The following is a 19,835-nucleotide window of genomic DNA, read 5'->3' on the forward strand; positions in this document are numbered from 1 at the left end:
CTGCGTGTGACGTCATCCACTCTAACATCTCGAGATTACAACGCTGCACCCTGATGCTTTCATTGCCATCTCAGGTGACTTTAACCATGTTACACTGAACTCCACACTACCGGACTTTCACCAGTTTGTAAGCTGTCCCACCAGGAAGAACAGGACAATAGACCTCCTGTATGCAAACGTGAAGGACGCCTACACTGCCACCCCCCTACCACCTCTGGGTAAGTCCGACCACAACTTGGTCCTACTCAAGCCACAGTACAAGACTAAGATCCAGAGACAACCGATAACTACACGCACCTTCAGAAAGTGGTCTCCTGAGGCAGAGGAGGCGCTAAGAGACTGTTTTGAGACCACTGACTGGAGTGCCCTGCAAGAGACCCATGGTGATGACATTGAGGGGGTCACACACTGCACAACTGACTACATGAACTTCTGTATGGACGTTGTGGTTCCCACTAAAACTGTGCGCTGCTTCCTGAACAACAAGCCCTGGATCACCAGCGATGTCAAGGAGATCCTCAACAGGAAGAAAAGGGCATTCAAGGAGGGAGACCAGGCAGAGCTGAAGCGTGTGCAGGGGGAACTCAAGGTCAGACTCCGAGAGGCAAAGGAGGAGTACAGAAGGAAGGTAGAACAGAAGCTGCAGCAGAACAACATGAGGGAGGTCTGGGAGGGCATGAAAACCATCACAGGCTGCAGGAAGAAAAACAACAACGCAGAAGACGGGGACCCTTAGAGAGAAAACCAGCTCAACTTGTTTTTTAACAGGTTTGACAGCCCCGTCACTGCAGCCAGTGCCTGTCCCCCCAGCACCCCTCTACACCCCCCCCCCTCTCACTCCCCCCAACACCTCCACCAGGACAGACACAACCTCCAGTGACAATCCATCCCCCCTCCCCCCCACCATCACCAGAGACCAGGTGAGCAAGGAGCTGAAGAGACTCCGCCCCAGGAAGGCAGCAGGCCCGGACAAGGTGTGTCCCAGGCTGCTAAAGGCCTGCTCTGCTGAGCTGGGGGAGCCACTCCAGCACATCTTTAACATGAGCCTGCGGCTCGGGAAGGTTCCTGTGCTCTGGAAGACCTCGTGCCTCACCCTGGTCCCCAAGAAGAAAAACCCCAGTGAGCCAGGCAACTTCAGACCAATCGCTCTGACATCCCACGTTATGAAGACCTTCGAACGGCTGCTGCTCCAACACCTCAGACCCCAGGTCCAACACGCACAGGATCCCCTGCAGTTTGCATACCAGGCAACGGTGGGCGTGGACGATGCCATCCTCTATCTTCTACACAGGGCTTACTCTCATCTGGACAAAGGGAGCAGCGTGATGAGAATCATGTTCTTTGATTTCTCAAGCGCCTTCGACACCATCCATCCCCTCCTACTGAGAGACAAGCTGACCGAGATGAGGGTGGACTCGCACCTGGTGAGGTGGATCACAGACTACCTCACAGAGAGACCACAGTACGTCAGACTGAAGGACTGCACATCTGACACTGTGGTCAGCAGCACCGGTGCACCACAGGGGACTGTGCTCTCCCCCGTCCTGTTCACCCTGTACACCTCTGACTTCAAGTATAACTCTGAGCTCTGCCACATGCAGAAATACTCGGACGACACTGCGATAGTTGCTTGTGTCAGGGATGGACAGGAGGAGGAGTACAGGAGCCTGATCGAGGACTTTGTGACGTGGTGCAGTGACAACCATCTGCAGCTAAACACCTCCAAGACCAAGGAGATGGTGGTGGACTTCCGAAGGAAGAAACCACATCTAGAACCTGTTTCCATCGGCGGGGTTGACGTGGAGGTGGTCAGGACCTACGGGTACCTGGGGCTGCAGCTGGATGACAAGCTGGACTGGTCGCCTAACATGGACACTACCTGCAGGAAGGGACAGAGCCGTCTGTACTTCCTGAGAAGGCTGGGGTCCTTCAACATCTGCAAAAAGCTGCTGCAGATGTTCTACCAGTCTGTGGTGTCCAGCGTCCTCTTCTACGCCGTGGTGTGCTGGGGAGGTAGCTGCAAGAAGAGGGACGCAGCACGCCTGGACAGACTGGTGAGGAGGGCCGGCTCTGTGGTGGGCACAGAGCTGGACTCACTGGTGACAGTGGTAGAGAGGAGGTCTCTGGACAAAATGCTCTCCATCATGGACAACACACACCACCCTCTGCACAGCACCTTCACCGGGCAGAGGAGCATGTTCAGCGACAGACTGCTCTCACAGTCGTGCTCCACGGACAGGCTCAAGAACTCTTTTGTCCCCCTGGCCATCAGATTGTACAACACTTCACTGTCACGGCAGGGAAGAAGCGCATAGTGATCCCTGGACTCTTTTTTCACTTTTTTCTCATTCCTCATCTGCACCGCTGACCTCAGAGTCAACCTCCAGTTGGACACTTTAAGGCATATTGATAGTCACCTTACTGAGCACAGGTCACTTTAAAGATAATCACCCTAATCATGTCTGGTTTCATCCTACTGTTGTGTTATGCTACATCTGTAATGGTTGACATGATCACCCTAATTAGGTCAAGTTTCACTCTATTGTCTCCAACACTTAATGCTAATCTACTCCTCAATAGTTGGGTACTCAATGATGATAATCACCCTAATCACTCCTGGTTTCACCTTATTGTCTAGGACACGTAATGCTAATCACTGCTCCTTTAAGTTGGTGAGCCAATTTACATTCCTGCATTGACTGTTTAACGACTGTACTCACACGTCTGGCACTACCTCAAACACCTCTGTACATACACATGTAACTAGTTTCTAGAAGGTCAGCACTTTGTTTCTAAGGCTCTTTAACTGTTTAGAGGTCTCTTTTAACCAACACATGTTTTTCTCTCCTCACAGGTTATGTACATTATGCTATATAAGTTTTAAGTCTAATTGCTAATGCTAACTGCACAGGTTATGTACATTATGCTATATAAGTTTAAGTCTAATGCTAATGCTAACTGCACAGGTTTAACATATAATTATGTTTATTCTTAGTCACATAGGGGCTGCTAAATCTTGTTTGGGGGATTTTGTATACAGAGGGGAGGGGGGACAGCGGGTGTGTATTGTAACTAATGTCTTGTGTCCTGCCTGTCTGTATACTGCTACTGGATGCCTTGAATTTCCCTCGGGATCAATAAAGTATCTATCCATCTATCTATCTATCTATCTATCTATCTACTTCAGGGTTAACCCTGGGTTTTCAGTCCTACGAGGGTCGATTACCTTTTACCTGGTTATATCACCACGGTAACTTATGCTGAATACCTAACCTGCTCCAGAGCAGGTTATGTTGGAGATAAGAGATCAACCTGTGAAAATCTCCGCCCACTGACCAATCAGATCTTTAGATCGTTGAGCTCCCAGAGCTGATGGAGAGGGGGGAGGACACTTCATGTGTCCCGCATGATTTTACATTAGACTATAGTCCGTTTAGTTAATGATTATGTTTCACTGATATCCTTCAACAGAGACTGAAGAAAGCACTGTAACATATTAGTTGAAGATGAAGAATTACGAATATTTTCTTGTGGATTTGAATTGTAGACTATATTCATTAAAGTTTAATTTCTCAAAGTCGCTCTGTTTGTGATGGTCAGAGCTACACTTTACATATAACTTCTAAAACCTTTTCTACTCTCCGCTTTAAAGAGTCAGAGCAACACATTCAGTTCAGGGAAGAAACGGTTTATAGTCAGTTCTAAGGTGAACTAACGATGGGACAAATATAAGCTGAAGTTTTTACTCGCAGATTTTCCTTTTTTGTCCTTCCTGCATGTGTTACTGCAGCTGTGTTTCTTTGCAGCCTGTTTGTCTTAACGTATTTATATCGGTAATATAGTTTTTAGTTTTTGTAAATTTAATGTTTGTAGATATGACGATCTGCTGACACCAGACGCGGTGATGGTTGTGATAGGCTAAATGACGCTAACTCCGCCCCTTTTACGTGAACGCGCTCTTGGCAACCCTGGGTTGACGGATCAGGTTAATAACCCCCATCGTAGGACTGATAATCACAATCTCGTATGTCAGGGTTTGTCAAGCCAGATAACCCAAAGAGGCCCTGGATATGTTGAACTCGATTCGTAGTATAGGCCTCTGGGGCAAAAAACAAACTGAAACAAAATGATTCTTAAGTCAGGTTGGGAAGTCAGGCTTCTAATTGTCTTCCGAGTTGCTCTTTCGACTTGAACAGGTGTTTAGTGCATTTTATCACTCTGATGTATCTGACACTACACGAATACAACATTATGTACACAGGCGTTTTACAGTTTTTTAAATTCCGTTTTAGAGCGATTTTCAAATATAAAATATAAAGGATAAAAATACAGATTTGCAATAATTTAAAGATACTGTGCAACGATGAGCATTTCAAAAAACAGTAGCAGCAACAACAAATGGGCATGGACTCGTATTAACCGCAAATAAATAAATACACATACTGTAAGGCACTTATTTAGCGAAATTCACATCACCAATGCACTCCAACACAGCAGGCGGCAGTAATGTACCTGAAAGCTGAATGCCACCCGTCATGAGGCAAAACGAACAAGAAGGTCACGTGACACTTTAATCAGCTGACATGACATTGCCAAGATGGTGATCTTCAGCGTATATGTTGTAAACAAGGCTGGAGGTTTAATTTACCAATATGACAATTACATTCCGAGAGCCGAGGCCGAGAAAACATTCAGCTATCCTTTAGATATAGTGCTTAAACATCACGATGAAAAGGTCGTCGTTTCATTTGGACAGCGGGATGGAATAAGAGGTTTGAAAGCTTGTTTGCTTTTTCACTTGCTAATGGAGCCACTTTAGCAGCCGACGTCTAATGTTTCCGAGGACATTCAACAGATCTGGCGACATGAAACATGTGGACATGTATTCTTTATTGTACTACCCAACTGATCCTATCAGCTATTTTATCCCGATTTGCACCTTAATGTGCGAGAGACCTTTAGCATGAAATCGAACTAGTCGTGCTGCCTATTGAGCTTGATTTGACTTTGATTTCGGATCTGTTGACTTTTCTTGTTTTTCCCTCTCCAGTGGGCCATGCGGTGCTGTCTATAAATGGAGTTGATGTGATTGGCAAGAACACGGGAGAAGGAAAAGACATTCTTGACTACTTTAAGGAGCCCTCTAATTATCCAGTGTCTATTCGTTTTGGACGAGCACGCCTGAGCTCCAATGAAAAATTGATGCTGGCATCTATGTTCCACTCGTAAGACGAATATTTATACATTTCTACTTACTTCGCTGTAAAGGTTGTTAAGCCAAGTAGGCTGCAAACCATAGTTTTCCAGTGGGGATTAATTAAATGATAATCAATAACCACACTTTGATGTTCTGTCCAAAAGGCTTAACTTTATTTTGCTTGCATGCTTTACAACAATTCAACAAAATCAGTTTCACTGCTAAGCTCCAGGTATTAACTACGTTCTCATTTTACAGTAAAAGTTTTTTAGATCAGTCAGGTCTGACCAACTTGTAATTTATATAGTTATAATTTTAGGTTTAGTTTTTAAGTTTTATAGATTTAAATGCAGCCCTGTACTCAGATTTATAGTTACTGTTTTATATGTCTGCAGGCTGTTTGCTATCGGTTCACAGCTGTCTCCTGAAGTTGGCAGTTCAGGGATTGAGATGCTAGAAACCGATGTCTTCAAGCTCCACTGCTTTCAGACTCTAACAGGTCAGTGGTGTGACTAAGGGTTAAAGAAGGACTGGATTGTCAGTCATGAATTATATTGAGAGATAAAGGTGTCCCATGGCAAATCCCTCCCTTGTGTTACATCCTTGTAAAACACCCCCCTAAAAATGCCTGCTCATGTCACTTATCGTATGTCTGATTTATCAATCTTTAAAATGGTTATTTTTCACAGCATGAATTCTTGACATTTCAGGTATAAAGTTCATTGTGCTGGCGGACCCTCGACAATCTGGCATTGATGCACTGTTGAGGAAAATCTACGAAATATATTCAGATTTCGCCCTCAAGAACCCATTCTATTCTCTGGAAATGCCAATAAGGTAGTAGAAAGTATCATGAGGATTTTTCCTTCATTCTGTTGCTCTTGTGTGTTCTAACCTTAGTATTTGGTACAATTTGCACCTCAACATACATTTGGTGTCCAGTGTCTAACACACATATTTAATGTCTTTTGATGATTTGATTTTCTGAATTTCAGGTGTGAACTCTTTGATCAGAATCTGAAGACTGCACTGGAGATCGCAGAGAAAGCTGGAAACTTTGGAGCTGGATCTTGAACCAGGGAAGACAAGATTACATTTTTCATCGTTTTGATTTCAACCACAGCAGGTTCAAAGCAATTTTCAGACTCAAATTAAAGTTGGTTAAGGACAATTTTACTTTTTTTTTTTTCCTTGACTGGGATTTCATACAATGTAAATCATTTTTTTGTAAATATGAGAATTCAATTGCAACCTGCATTTAATTGTTTTGGCTCCATTTATATAGAATTATTGTAAGCTCTAACTTTATTTTGATGGGCAATGGACATAACTATGAAAATAACTGAAAAAGAAAAAAAATGTATGAAGTAAAAATGAAATGTAAAAATGTTAAAGTATTCAGTGTTCATTCAAGCCACTGGCCACAATGAGCAGGGTGTAAGTGCTGTGTTCTCCATGTATAAAATATAGTTTAGTTTAATGTACATTTTATAATATAACTTTAATGTTGTTTACATCCCCTTGTTGAGTTTTGAATGCCATGATTACATACATACAACTCAGAGCAGATTTTTTTAAGAAAAGAGATCAACCCTTGTGTAAGACAGACCAACCACATAATTTATTTAAAAAAAAAAAAAAAAATTCAAGTAATACAAAATTAAAATGCACTGTTCCCAAATACCCTAGTATTGGGTTTCCTGTGGGGGCGTAGTGATGGTCTATTCAGCCTTCTTTGACACGTGACCCATCTTTGTTCGAATGTTGCGCAGCAAAAAAAATCCAATAGTGGTAGCTCCGCAGGTGATCTCTGCTATCCAGAAGGCCATTTCCCAGCCATGGTGTTTGGCAATGGTGCTGAATGGCAGCCCCGACAATAATCCCCCAACTGAGAAGATGATAGGATCATAGATTGGGTTATTCCAATGATTAGGACATTAAGTAGTTATTTTAAACCATCCTACTCCAGCAAAGTCTTGAGGTATACAATCTTAAACTCAATAAAGACAAAACGTATGACAAATGCAGAAACCTTGCTTGGCATTGAATTATCAAAACAATGGTTATTTGCTGGAAAAAAAAATACTGATGTATGTGTTGTTGATGCAGTTTGCCTAATCTTAAAAAAAAGCCAACAAACTTACTGTTAGCCATCAGGGCAACAATTGCATGGGATGTGCCACAGTAGTTTCCTGGGGCACTCTCATTGGCTATAACTCCAAACAATGCGATTGGTCCATAGGAAAAGAAACCAAAGGTAGCGCCCAGGCTGAGTATCCAGACCTGATTTACAAACATCCATGAGAATTACGAAGTCTGACATTCAATATGCTCTGTTCAAGATAATGTTAGTCATTCATTTTGGTCCAATTTGATGTAAGTGTTCAAGGGAATACCGTTGAGCTGTGGGGAGTTACTGTGATCCTGAATAGGTACATGGACACAAACATTCCAGCCATCATGCTGATCAGGATGAAGTGGCGAGGATTGCCATAGATTCTCTTGCCTTGCTGTACAACAATCACAATAATATAATCAACATAATATGACATCATCTTGTAAAATATGTTAACCTTTCTGATTGATCGTTAACATATCAACCTATTTGCTGCTCTCGTTCCCCTCACCTATACAATTGAAAAACATACAAGTGTGTTTAATATATAACTCACTGTGGCCACAGCTTTATCAGAGATGTAGCCTGCTGCAAGACTGCCCAAAAGCCCTCCAACCTCCAGGGCACTCATATATGAGCTACCTATAAAAAATAATATTGTGATTACAAAAAATAACTAGCCATTTAACTCTCAGATGAAATGAAGGTGTCCTGTGTGTACCCATAAGTGTAGACTGGCCCTTGTCTTGAACGAGAAACAGCTGGCCCCAGTCAGTGCAGGCTGTCTTCACCCCAAACACCACCAAGTACGAGACAGATAGCAGCCACAGGTAAGGTGACAGAAGGAACTCTGACAAAGTGCTTTTGTCACTAAAGGATCCTGAACAGGAAGCAGGCATAACAATCAGTGTCTTTCCCAATTCATTGTTCTGCACTTTTAGTAGATATCTGGAACAATCCCGTCCACATGAAAAAAGTGAATTTAACATAATCAAGGTAGGGGTGGAGGAAATCATCAAATTCTAACATTTAACTTGTGTAAATGATAATGGACATGTAGTCAGAAGACGAGAAAATCCCTATAAGCTTGTATAGGGATTTTCTCGTCTTCTGACTACTCAAAGTGCTTTCAAGTTGCAAAACACTTAACATATAGAAGGGGTTTCCTTTATCTAAGCTAGGCATAGCAGCACCCAGTATGTAAAGGGTATACTGGGTACAAAGTCTACTGAGTCATTGACCTTTAGACACAACACATGCGGCACATGCTGTCTGAACACACACGCATAACTGTAAATAACCTATAACAAAAGTCTGTGCCTAATGATTTAAAAACATATAGTAAAAACAGCCTCACCTTCTTTGCTATGTGTGGCTGCTGCCTCTATGTTGGGCAGTCCGACCTCCTTAGGCTCATTTTTGATGAGCAGCAGACAGACAAAGGAGAATGCCACACAAATCATTCCAGATACAGACAGTATTGTCCTCCAGCTGTAACTCTGGGCCAGAACTGTGGCAATTATGGGGCCAAAGCTGCCTGCCAGATTCATGCTGCAGGAGAGAACTGCCCAATATGTTCCAAACTGAGAAGGTTCAAACCACTGACAAGAGAGAAGAAAACACAAAGACACGATATCATGATAGAGCTAAGAGGAAAGGTTGTTTTCTTACACAGAGGTGTAAAATGATCAAATCAATAATAACAACTGAAAGCACGTCATAACCTACTAATGGTCATTTAACAGATGTAATTGTGTATGATTTGACAGGCTGCAAAACAGTCATGTCAAGAAAGAGAGAGTTAAGGATAAGGATAAACTTTATTAAAGTGCCATCATCCACAATGCTTTCTCATATTTATTTTCCACGATTAAACAGAGAGCATTTGGACAGAAATTGAAAAATAGGTGAAAGATGAAGCCTGTAGTTGATAAGTATTCCCATCAAGTCTATTAGTGATGAACCTGAAATAGTCAATGTTAAATGGACTTAAACAGTAGTAACTAATCCATTCATACACCGCCAACGCAGCAGCAGGACCATTGCGGGGTTAAATGTCTGCCCAATGACATGTTGCTCAGCTGGGGATCAAAACCCTCAACCTTCCGGTTGAGAGACAACGACTATACCAACTGAGCCACAGCCACCAAATCCAGTCAAGTTTAGAGCCTCTGTTAATGGACACAAACAATGACAGCTGTCACAAGTGAACATTTACTCTGCAGGTTGCCTGTGCATTAAGAGATAAGCATAATATGTCATCATACAATTCAGAAAAAAATGCTTGATCATGACAATTCTGTAATAACTATTTCAGAAAATAGTTTTCCACGCCTACATTAGATCTACATCAATAAATACAATTTAAAAGCAGGTTAGTTGGGAGTTTAGAAGCAACATGTTCAAGTTAACTATTTAGAGCAATAAATTAGAGTGACATGGCTAATACTGCTTCTATCTTTTCACTTTTAACAGAAATTGGCTGCAGTAATTTTTCAAGCCTATATAACCATATATAGTGTTTTAACACATAACAGTAACATTATTATCAATAAAACAGTATAATTTATTATTACAATAGAGATACTGTATTATCAGCCTATCAGGGCACACTTGATAGAAGGGGTTTCCTTTATTTTCCACATTTTAGAATACGAGTAGGTATTAAAACAATACAAATTAAACATTTCTTTTATTTTTCTTCTGAAAATGTATGAAGGCATCAACTTCACGATTTCTATTCAGAAACACATCTTACAAATGTGATAAGCATAATGAACATTTCAAGAAAATAACATGTATTTCAATCGTGTGTCAAAACCTTTTAACGTTATGTATATGTAACAATATGTAATTGATTCATTTAAGCATATTTGTGTCACTGTTTTATAAAAAGTTGCATTACTTCAGTGTGTTTATAAAAGAAGGGAGAAACACATGATCTTCAATCTAATGTTAATGTTGTGCAGAGCTGATATAGTGGTTCAGCTACCTTTCGCAGCACCCTGCCGCAGGGAGGCCAGCCAAGGCCCTGACCCAGGCCGTTGAGAAACCACAAGGCAGAGAAGACAGTGACAGTTGATGACCAGGAGAAGACTATGTTAATACCTCCCACCATGCAGAGGCCAGTGGAGAAGAGCCAACGGGCACTGATCTGGTCTGACAGCACGCCACTGATGAACTTACTTAAAGCATAGGACAAAGACTGACTGCTGGTGATCATGCCTAAACAGATGAAAGGTAATTTAATGCATGCATTAAATGTGCATTTAATCAGAGCACTTAAAGTGTATTGCAAAACTTAAGTGGGTCCTTCACATCTCCAGCATACAGCACTATTCTCTGTATAACACACTAATATTTAAAGAATAATAGATAAGGATAGTCAAGAAAATACAGCGTCATACCCAGGTCATCCTTATCCATCTCAATTTCTTTCATCAGAGATGGCATCACAAAAGAGAAAGTCTTTCTGTTAAAGTAGTACAGTGTGTATCCTACAAACATGGACAGAAATATCGTGCCTCGGTAGTATCCATAACTTGTTGTAGCCATGACTGCAGATATATAAAAAAAATAAAAAGTAAAATCTCTCTCTTGAAAGACCTCTGCTGCCTGTGCCTATGAACTTTGCCTCAGGATCCACTGTACAGAAGCAGCTGCTCACATGGGTAGCCAACCAGTAAGGATGGTTAATGTTTAACTTCTCTTACCCAAAACGGATTTACTCTATGTTGTCACAATGTGCTGGAGGTCAGCAAAATGGATGGGAAAATAATCGGTTATTTGGAATCAATGGGACCTTTGTTTTGTTTTTTTTCAAGTGACCATTATCATTCCTCTACTTCAACAATTACCATAATGTAACTTTAATCTATTATGTATGTCCATCTGAGGCTGTTATGGGTTGAGCCCTCTGTTACTGCAATTAATGATTAACTGGGGAATCCAATATTGTAGACCAGTGGGAGTCACCTTACCAAGTTAAGAGATGTGTGACCTATGTTGATCATTATAGGAACGTACATAAGACAGAGATATATGTGCATAGAGCTGCAAAGAGCGATTTCATGGATTTAAATTTGTACCTCATTTCTGAGAGACCAATGGGCAATTTTGAGAGCAAAAACATATATTTGCAAGAACTTTTAATCCTCTTTTGTATAAACTTTCTATGCAAGAGAAAAATTAATTGGTTTGAGCAAACTGAAATCAATAGTGTTAATTAGCTAAAATCAGTTGTAATCCAAACAAGTGCCCATAATAAATCCCTATTTCTGACAATAGAAGCGTGAATTATCCTTAAAAGTATTAAAATGCATGTTGGGTAAGTAGTTCAATTTGAGTTTGCCATTTTACATTGGCTTTTCCATGTTTTGTTTTTGTGCTTGTATTATGTTTAGATAAATATTACTAATGGAAGCCTATTTGTGCCACTGTGGTGCAAAAAAGATCTCTTGAGACAGTGTCTCAATATAATGAGTAAGTATCTCAATATAAAAACTTAGTATGTCAATGTAATGAATATATGATTAATATATGATTAATAGAGCTGTAAGCTAACAGTTAGCCACCAGGTTCATTAGCTGCTCTTTCGATCCCCAAAATGATTAGAGCTGGCTCTACTGCACCCTAAAAACAAATTCAGGGGACCTTTTGTCATTACTTAAAAAATCTTGTGAAATAAAGCATCAAGTTCTGAGATAGGATTAGACTTTTTACTTGTAACTGCTATTTTATTGAGTTTGGGTGACACACAAGTTATGCCTATACTGATTTCATTCAATATGACTTGTCATATTTTAACATTTTCAGTTAATCAAAAACTAATTTAATTTTAAGTTCTGTTAATGTAAAATGCAATTTGATGGCGTGTAATGGCCCACAGTTTCCCTCTTATACAGGCATGTCCAAGGCCAGACAGGACCACAGCTGCAACTCAGTGTAAGTTAATGTGGTGAATGGTGTCATTTTATTTTTAATTACACATATTTGCATTCTCTTCTGTTGGTGATAGCCAGATTTCGGTATTCAGATACTTTACCTGATTCTTACCTCAGTGCCGAGGTAAAGTTTGCTATATAATTATATTTTGTGTTGTTGAAATCAGACAAACTGTATTCATAAAGAAATGTGCGCAACTACATGAAATAACCTCAAAACCAACATTTCCTGAGCCAGAAAACCCATTTAGTAGCTATACAGAGCAGATAAGGTGAAGCAGAGAGCAAAAGTGAGAGAAAACAACTTTGTGTGATTTAAAGTGACACTTATACTGTTCTCACTGCATTTTGTCACTCAAAGTGTTGTTTAAGTCTTACTTTCACTCTCTCTAAGCCTAGTTTATGCTTCTGCGTCGAGTCAACGCTGTAGCTGCGCCGTTGACGCGGACCATATGCTGTAGCCTGACGCGCACCTCCAAAAAATCCTGACTACGCGTTGCATCGTCACAAACCACAATGACTGTGATTGGACCAGGTTCAGAACGTCATTTTCCGCAGTTTCTTTTTGGTCACAATGATCACATCAACACAAATTAATTAAAGAGGCCAAAAAATACGACCATTTCCACAACTCAACATCAAAACACTATAAAGACTGGCGAATAATTCCTGGAGGGAACTATAAAAAAAAAACTGGAGGTCGCCGCATGCATGAGGAAGTGGAAGAAACACACAAACACACCACCCCCTAGCGGCTTGGTGCTGAATTGCAGAGCAACTCGTTCCCTCAACGCAGAACTAGCAAATGCTCAATGACGGCGTTGGGTCTACGCCATAGGCACGCTGTCGCCGCGACGCGGAATATGTTTCTTTCACACACGACGGGTCTTTTTCAAACCGTCCACTACACCCTAGCCCCTACCCACTACCCCTCCGTTTGAGCGTCCATGCGGAGGGCCCGCCATACTAAGTCCATCTCAAACCACTTAACGGGAAGTGGTAGTGGGCCATAAAACCCTCCGCTAGCGAGTCTGCACCGATGCCCACTTGATGAACACGTGTAACGCCTATTGCGTCCGCTAGTCACGGAAGGAGCGACCTATACAAAAGTAAGTTCCGTGTGTAAGTGTTTGAACAAACCAAAACACTGCTCCAACTAAGATGGACATTTAATATCATCATACAGACGTTAACAACTTCACCTGTTTATTGTTTTTAAGGATCAAATAAAAGCCTCCTCTTCTTTTCTTCCTTCTGTTGACGTGTTTATTTGATTGTGTTTCATATTTAAAGGGACTGTTGCAAAAACTAAAGAATATTAAATTATGTTGCAGACAACTCACTGTTATTTATTTATCATTGTTCTACTTTTGATATCTTTGTAAAACTTAATTTCGGCTACAACAAAAAATTAAACTTCTTGCAGCTGTGATGTTGATTTATAGTCTCCTTGTCTGTGCTTTCATTTAAGACAACCTGTTCTTTGATATTATAATAAATTAACTAAACATTAAATTATAAACTACAATAAAGAATGTGGACTCCATCTGATCGTTTTGCTATAAGTCTACGCTTAAATTATATATATATATATATATATATATATATATAAATTTACTAGAGAAAAATAATCTCCATAAAGACTTTTACAGAATGTATTACGTACATTAATAATAATAGAACTCAGTAACTGCCATAACAATCATAAACATCATTTAACTAACACAACTTAACTACATCAAAGAACATCAAAAGTGATAGGAAATGTCTTTATGACACTTAAACTTTTATGACAACATTTTGTCACTCAAAGTGTTGTTTAAGTCAGACAACTTGTGTTATTAAAGAAATGTGAACAAAAAGAACATTTCCTGTGCCAGAAAATACCAATAATTTAGCAGTTATACTTGTCAGGCGTATCTCATGAAGCAGACATTAAAAGAGATAGAAAGTATCCTTTTGTGATATAAAGTGAGACTTAAACTGGTCTCATTACACTCAAAGTGTTGTTTATCAGACAAACGGTATTAGTAAAGAAATGTGCACAACTCATTCATTCAGTTGCGCACATTTCATTAGGGTACCTTTAGCAACACGCCCGTACTAACACCAGTAAAAAATTGCAAGTCGTGAGCAAATTTAGAAGTGGCTGGCTTCACCCCAGTGAAGAAGACGCTTGACTGCTTTTTCGTTGCGAGGTAACTCAAAGACATACAAAGGAAAGTACTACGTTAAACTCCTCCTCCTTTAGCCATCGTATTTACATGGTAACAGTCAACAAACATTTCCAAATGTTTCATGGAGAGTTTATAGACGATAGCCACATTATTTTGCTGGTATATTGTGAAACGAGGGTGAGAAACTTTTTCATTCGCTCAAATAATTTTTTCACGTCTTCGACCCGAATATTCTAACCGAGGACTTATCATGGTAAGTTTAAATAAAAAAAAGATAAATAACCTACGTTGAGAATATTTCGGCTGCATAAAATGGATGCTAAACACAATTCATACTCTGTTTTTGATCATCTTTGTAGAGACTGGGATCAGGCTTCAAGTATTCAACAAGCAACTATACTCGCCGCTACCGCACCCAAGCGTCCACCTCTCAGGTAGATGAAACCCTGTTCGGGAGCACGACAACGGTTAGTACATTATCTTACAAATTTAAGCAATGAAATTGCGATTTATAATGTCATAAAACTGTATGCGTATTAGGTAAGTTTGTGGCTATGATCTTAGATCTACGCCTGTTTTGCAAATATATAAAAAGCATTGTGTGGTATTTCTAACTGCGGTCAAGTGAGCCATCATTTCGTCCCCATGAAAAGATCTTTTTCAAAATAAAATATTGAACATGACTCAAAAATCAGTTGTGAAAGTGTGTCAATGGAATTTGAGCGGAACTGACCTTTAATTTTCAGAAAAGCTAAACAGAAAAATCAGTAAGTCAGGGCCATGGAGAACAACAATCCATTCAATCCCTTGAAACATTTTTGTCACCTCTCACAGAATTTTCAAAATAGGTGAACAAAAATCAATTAAAAGAGTTGTGTCCCATTTCAATGATTTTGCAAAAAACAATATTCAATATAACCAACATATTAAAGTTCTCATTGAAAGTTAAGTTGAATTGAAATTGAATTATCTCAAAAACGTTTTAGAAAAATACATCTTACTGTCAAGACCTATAATAATAATTATTATAGTAAATAAACGTTTTCAAAAATACATTTTACATACCGTTTTCCTGCTTTTTGGGCAGTCCAAGCACTTGTACCGTAAAACCTTGTATGTCTATACATCATATTTCTGTCGTGCGGCTGGCTTGACCGGGGTTTTGCGAATGACTGCTCACTAGACCGCAGTTGTTTACAGTTTATGTTTACTGGATGTAGCTTGCTAAATAACTCGCCTAACTGTTATCATTACAGTTGGACAGAGGCAGCAACTCAGCCTGTAAGGCCAAGAATCAGTCCCGGCTCTGTCAAGATGGTGAGGTTATTCAAATAATAACCAAAGATCTCATTCGCACTCTCAGGTAAGCTAATTCTAAACTGAAAAGGGCAACACTGATTGTTTTTAACATGCTAGATAGTTATCAAATATGAAGATATATTGAGCACATTAAATTATCAAACAGTATATCCTATCAACAACGCTGACAGCACCTGTGTTCTGAAACACCTGTTACCCTGCAAGGATCCCATTCAAGGATTCTTCAGGAGAGTGCATTGTCCTACCATCATCTGAGTATGAGCGGTTGGCCTCAATGTCCCGGGTTCCTACGAAGGAGGAAAGAGAGGGCTCGACAGAGGCTTGTCATTTGAAGACAGAAGAGGTAAATGTAGGAAAAAATCAAATTACCTGCCAATAAGAAACTATAATTCACCACCACCTTTAACGTTTTATTTTAATACATCCCCAGAAAGAAGTAGAGGAGAGAAAACGTAAAATTCTTGAGACTGACCTGGCCCGCAGAAAAAGAAAGGGACTGACTGAGCTGGAAAAAGAGTCCCAGGACCATGCACAGCGCCTGATTGAGTGCTCGAATGCCCAAAGGATCGAGCAGGAGGAAGAGATCAAAAAGCTTAACATGGTAGGAAGCAAGTACATGTGGACCACTAAAGTACTAAAATTTCCCTTAGTGATGGATCACGTCTTTATTGGCAGTCATACATTTTTTGTATTGATCCTATTAACATGTGTGGTCCCCTCAGCTGATTCTAAGTGCTCAGTGTCAAGCGACTCGTGATGCCCAGATCAAGGAGAAAAAACAGATCCAGGCGGAGTTGTCAGAGGAGGAGAAGCGTCTAGATGACATGATGGAGATGGAGCGCCGCAAGACTTTGGAGACCATGGATCAAATTGATGAGCTGGTCAAAGACCAAAGAATGAAGTAAAGTTTTTCTGAAAAATAATCAATATCTTCACAGATTTTTTGGACATGAATGATCTTTTTTCCCAAATAGATGCTACTTCTTCTCATCAGTTTGCTGGTGGGCAATTAAAGAAAATGGCTTCTTATTTAGTTATGTGTTTTGCATTCCAGTGGGATGCAGCAAATTTACAACCAAATCCAACAACATCTTGAGGATAAGCAATTACTTAAGGAAATGAAAGAGCAGGAAAAACAGCAGATGCGAGAAAACCAGGAGAAAATGAATCTGGAAGACCTAAAGGTGCAGCTCTGTACAAAAAAAGAAATAATAAAATATACGCTCTGAGCTCTTGGATTTGAGTGTTTCTTCTCCAATTGGATGTCTTTTTGCCAGGCCCTTGAGAAGAAGAAGGAGGAGCAACAGCGCCTGCTGGAGAAGATCAGGCGCATCAATGCTGAGACCATGAGGGCCAAGGAACAGAGAAGAGAGGAGGAGAAGCTGGCTGATATGAGGGATATGGAATATATCAAAAACAAAATGGTTAGATAAAAATATATAATCTCAACAGACAACTACCTATTTAGGATGAGCAGAGAATACAATTACACAAACAGCAGTAAAACAACATTTATGCCAAAAAAGTTCCATTGATCGCTTGGATTACTCTATAATTATGTTATTAGGATGGTTGCCTGAAAGCCAAACCACACTACTACTATTGCCAATATTCTTCTTATTTGTGTGAGAGCTGCAGCTGCATAACACTCAGGTTATCTTCACTCCTTTTTAGTGTGAGTGCCTGGGAGAGTGAAACATTTACAAAATGAGTGAACCCATTATCAAAATTTCATCATAAAATTCAGAAAATAATCATACAGTATCCTGATACTTACCTGAGGGCTGTTGACACATTTGGTGAAGTTTACCTTACCTTCTGTCTGTGCCCATAGAGCGTAGCACGTCAGTCGATAGCCTGACCCAAGATGGCCGCCTCGTTGCTACATCGGAGAATCTGCATTAGTCATCGAGTGTTTTTATATATCTATGAGTAGTGATAGCAGTGGGAAAGAGTTGTCTAAAGAGCTGTTAGCTGACGACAGTTAAACACTCTTACTGCAGTCTCACACACAAACGCACACACAGACACACACACGGCAACCACCCTCACAATTTCTGCAGGAATTGTCTAGTTAATTCTTACTCCCAGTATTTCTTTCTATACATTGACCTTTCTTGACCTGTGCAGAAGCGGGAGGAGGAATATGAAGCAGAGCAGAGACGCATTAAGAAACAGAGGGAGTTGGAAATTGCCAGAATGCGAGCCAAGCAACAAAGAGCAAAAGACTACAAGGCAGAGCAGGTAAAGAATAAACACACCAGCTAACCACTGCCATAGAATTGGTACCTGCTGAATTAAACTGTAAAATGAATAAATTATTTATGGTTTATTCCAGATATATACAGAACATGAAAATTAAAACATTAAATTAAAAAATGTAAATGATCAACTTATATGTACAGTGTCTTGCGAAAGTATTCGGCCCCCTTGAACTTTTCAACCTTTTGCCACATTTCAGGCATCAAACATAAAGATATAAAACTGTAATTTTTTGTGAAGAATCAACAACAAGTTGGACACAATCATGAAGTGGAATGAAATTTATTGGATATTTCAAACTGTATTAACAAATAAAGAACTGAAAATTGGGCGTGCAAAATTATTCAGCCCCTTTACTTTCAGTGCAGCAAACTCTCTCCAAAAGTTCAGTGAGGATCTCTGAATGATCCAATGTTGACCTAAATGACTAATAATGATAAATACAATCCACCTGTGTGTAATCAAGTCTCTGTATAAATGCACCTGCTCTGTGAGGTCAGTTTAAAGCGCAGAGAGCATCATGAAGAACAAGGAACACACCAGGCAGGTCCGAGATACTGTTGTGGAGAAGTTTAAAGCTGGATTTGGATACAAAAAGATTTCCCAAGCTTTAAACATCCCAAGGAGCACTGTGCAAGTGATCATATTGAAATGGAAGACCCGGAACCGTCCCTCTAAACTTTCAGCTCATACAAGGAGAAAACTGATCAGAGATGCTGCCAAGAGGCCCATGATCACTCTGGATGAACGGCAGAAATGTACAGCTGCGGTGGGAGACTCTGTCCACAGGACAACAATCAGTCGTATACTGCACAACTCTGGCCTTTATGGAAGAGTGGCAAGAAGAAAGCCATTTCTTAAAGATATCCATAAAAAGTGTTGTTTAAAGTTTGCCACAAGCTACCTGGGACACACACCAAACGTGGAAGAAGGTGCTCTGGGTCAGACGAAATCAAAATTGAACTTTTTGGCAACAATGCAAAAACGTTATGTTTGGCGTAAACGCAACACAGCTCATCACCATGAACACACCATCCCCACTGTCAAACATGGTGGTGGCAGCATCATGGTTTGGGCCTGCTTTTCTTCAGCAGGGTCAGGGAAGCTGGTTAAAATTGATGGGAAGATGGATGGAGCCAAATACAGGACCATTCTGGAAGAAAACCTGATGGAGTCTGCAAAAGACCTGAGACTGGGACGGAGATTTGTCTTCCAACAAGACAATGATCCAAAACATAAAGCAAAATCTACAATGGAGTGGTTCACAAATAAACATATCCAGGTGTTAGAATGGCCAAGTCAAAGTCCAGACCTGAATCCAATCGAGAATCTGTGGAAACAACTGAAAACTGCTGTTCACAAACGCTGTCCATCCAAACGTCACTGAGCTCGAGCTGTTTTGCAAGGAGGAATGGGCAAATATTCCAGTCTCTCAATGTGCAAAACTGATAGAGACATACCCCAAGCGACTTACAGGAGTAATCGCAGCAAAATTTGGCGCTACAAAGTATTAACTTAAGGGGGCTGAATAATTTTGCACGTCCAATTTTTCAGTTTTTTATTTGTTAAAAATGTTTGAAATATCCAATAAATTTCATTTCACTTCATGATTGTGTCCCACTTGTTGTAAAAAATTACAGTTTTAAATCTTTATGTTTGAAGCCTGAAATGTGGCAAAAGGTTGAAAAGTTCAAGGGGCCTGAATACTTTCGCAAGGCACTGTATGTGGGTGTATGTTTGCATTTAACAGGACGAGATCCGCACTATGAGGAATCAAGAAGTTACTGACAGAGAATGGAGGAAAAAAGAGAAAGAGGGCT

The 19,835-nt window shown here is 40.3% G+C and overlaps 3 protein-coding genes across 3 annotated transcripts in view; 2 read left to right on the forward strand and 1 right to left on the reverse strand.

Moving 5' to 3' along the window:
* Window positions 1–4,537: 4,537 nt before the first annotated feature.
* trappc4 (trafficking protein particle complex subunit 4) lies at window positions 4,538–6,591 on the forward strand. The gene is made up of 5 exons (XM_079354851.1): window positions 4,538–4,772; window positions 5,051–5,225; window positions 5,593–5,696; window positions 5,908–6,034; window positions 6,193–6,591. Exons 1-5 carry the CDS (start codon window positions 4,598–4,600, stop codon window positions 6,269–6,271), a joined length of 660 nt encoding a protein of 219 aa, XP_079210977.1. The 5' UTR covers window positions 4,538–4,597; the 3' UTR covers window positions 6,272–6,591.
* A 250-nt stretch (window positions 6,592–6,841) lies between these two features.
* slc37a4a (solute carrier family 37 member 4a) lies at window positions 6,842–11,024 on the reverse strand. The gene is made up of 8 exons (XM_079354850.1): window positions 10,721–11,024; window positions 10,306–10,538; window positions 8,671–8,914; window positions 8,035–8,193; window positions 7,870–7,955; window positions 7,594–7,707; window positions 7,342–7,480; window positions 6,842–7,085 (listed from the first exon to the last, which is right to left on the reverse strand). Exons 1-8 carry the CDS (start codon window positions 10,866–10,868, stop codon window positions 6,919–6,921), a joined length of 1,290 nt encoding a protein of 429 aa, XP_079210976.1. The 5' UTR covers window positions 10,869–11,024; the 3' UTR covers window positions 6,842–6,918.
* Window positions 11,025–14,392: 3,368 nt separating this feature from the next.
* Window positions 14,393–19,835, forward strand: part of cfap45 (cilia and flagella associated protein 45) — a gene marked incomplete at its 3' end in the record, with an annotated part of 5,684 nt that continues 241 nt past the window's right edge. Inside the window, exons 1-10 of the mRNA XM_079353225.1 lie at window positions 14,393–14,686; window positions 14,793–14,900; window positions 15,690–15,796; window positions 15,958–16,096; window positions 16,184–16,354; window positions 16,476–16,654; window positions 16,808–16,937; window positions 17,031–17,177; window positions 17,884–17,997; window positions 19,766–19,832. Coding sequence (XP_079209351.1) covers window positions 14,684–14,686; window positions 14,793–14,900; window positions 15,690–15,796; window positions 15,958–16,096; window positions 16,184–16,354; window positions 16,476–16,654; window positions 16,808–16,937; window positions 17,031–17,177; window positions 17,884–17,997; window positions 19,766–19,832 — 1,165 coding nt within the window. The 5' untranslated portion in view covers window positions 14,393–14,683. The remainder of the gene's footprint in view (window positions 14,687–14,792; window positions 14,901–15,689; window positions 15,797–15,957; window positions 16,097–16,183; window positions 16,355–16,475; window positions 16,655–16,807; window positions 16,938–17,030; window positions 17,178–17,883; window positions 17,998–19,765; window positions 19,833–19,835) is intronic.

This window comes from Symphodus melops, assembly GCF_947650265.1.
Source record: "Symphodus melops genome assembly, chromosome: 10".
In the NCBI taxonomy this organism is placed as follows: Eukaryota; Metazoa; Chordata; class Actinopteri; order Labriformes; family Labridae; genus Symphodus; species Symphodus melops.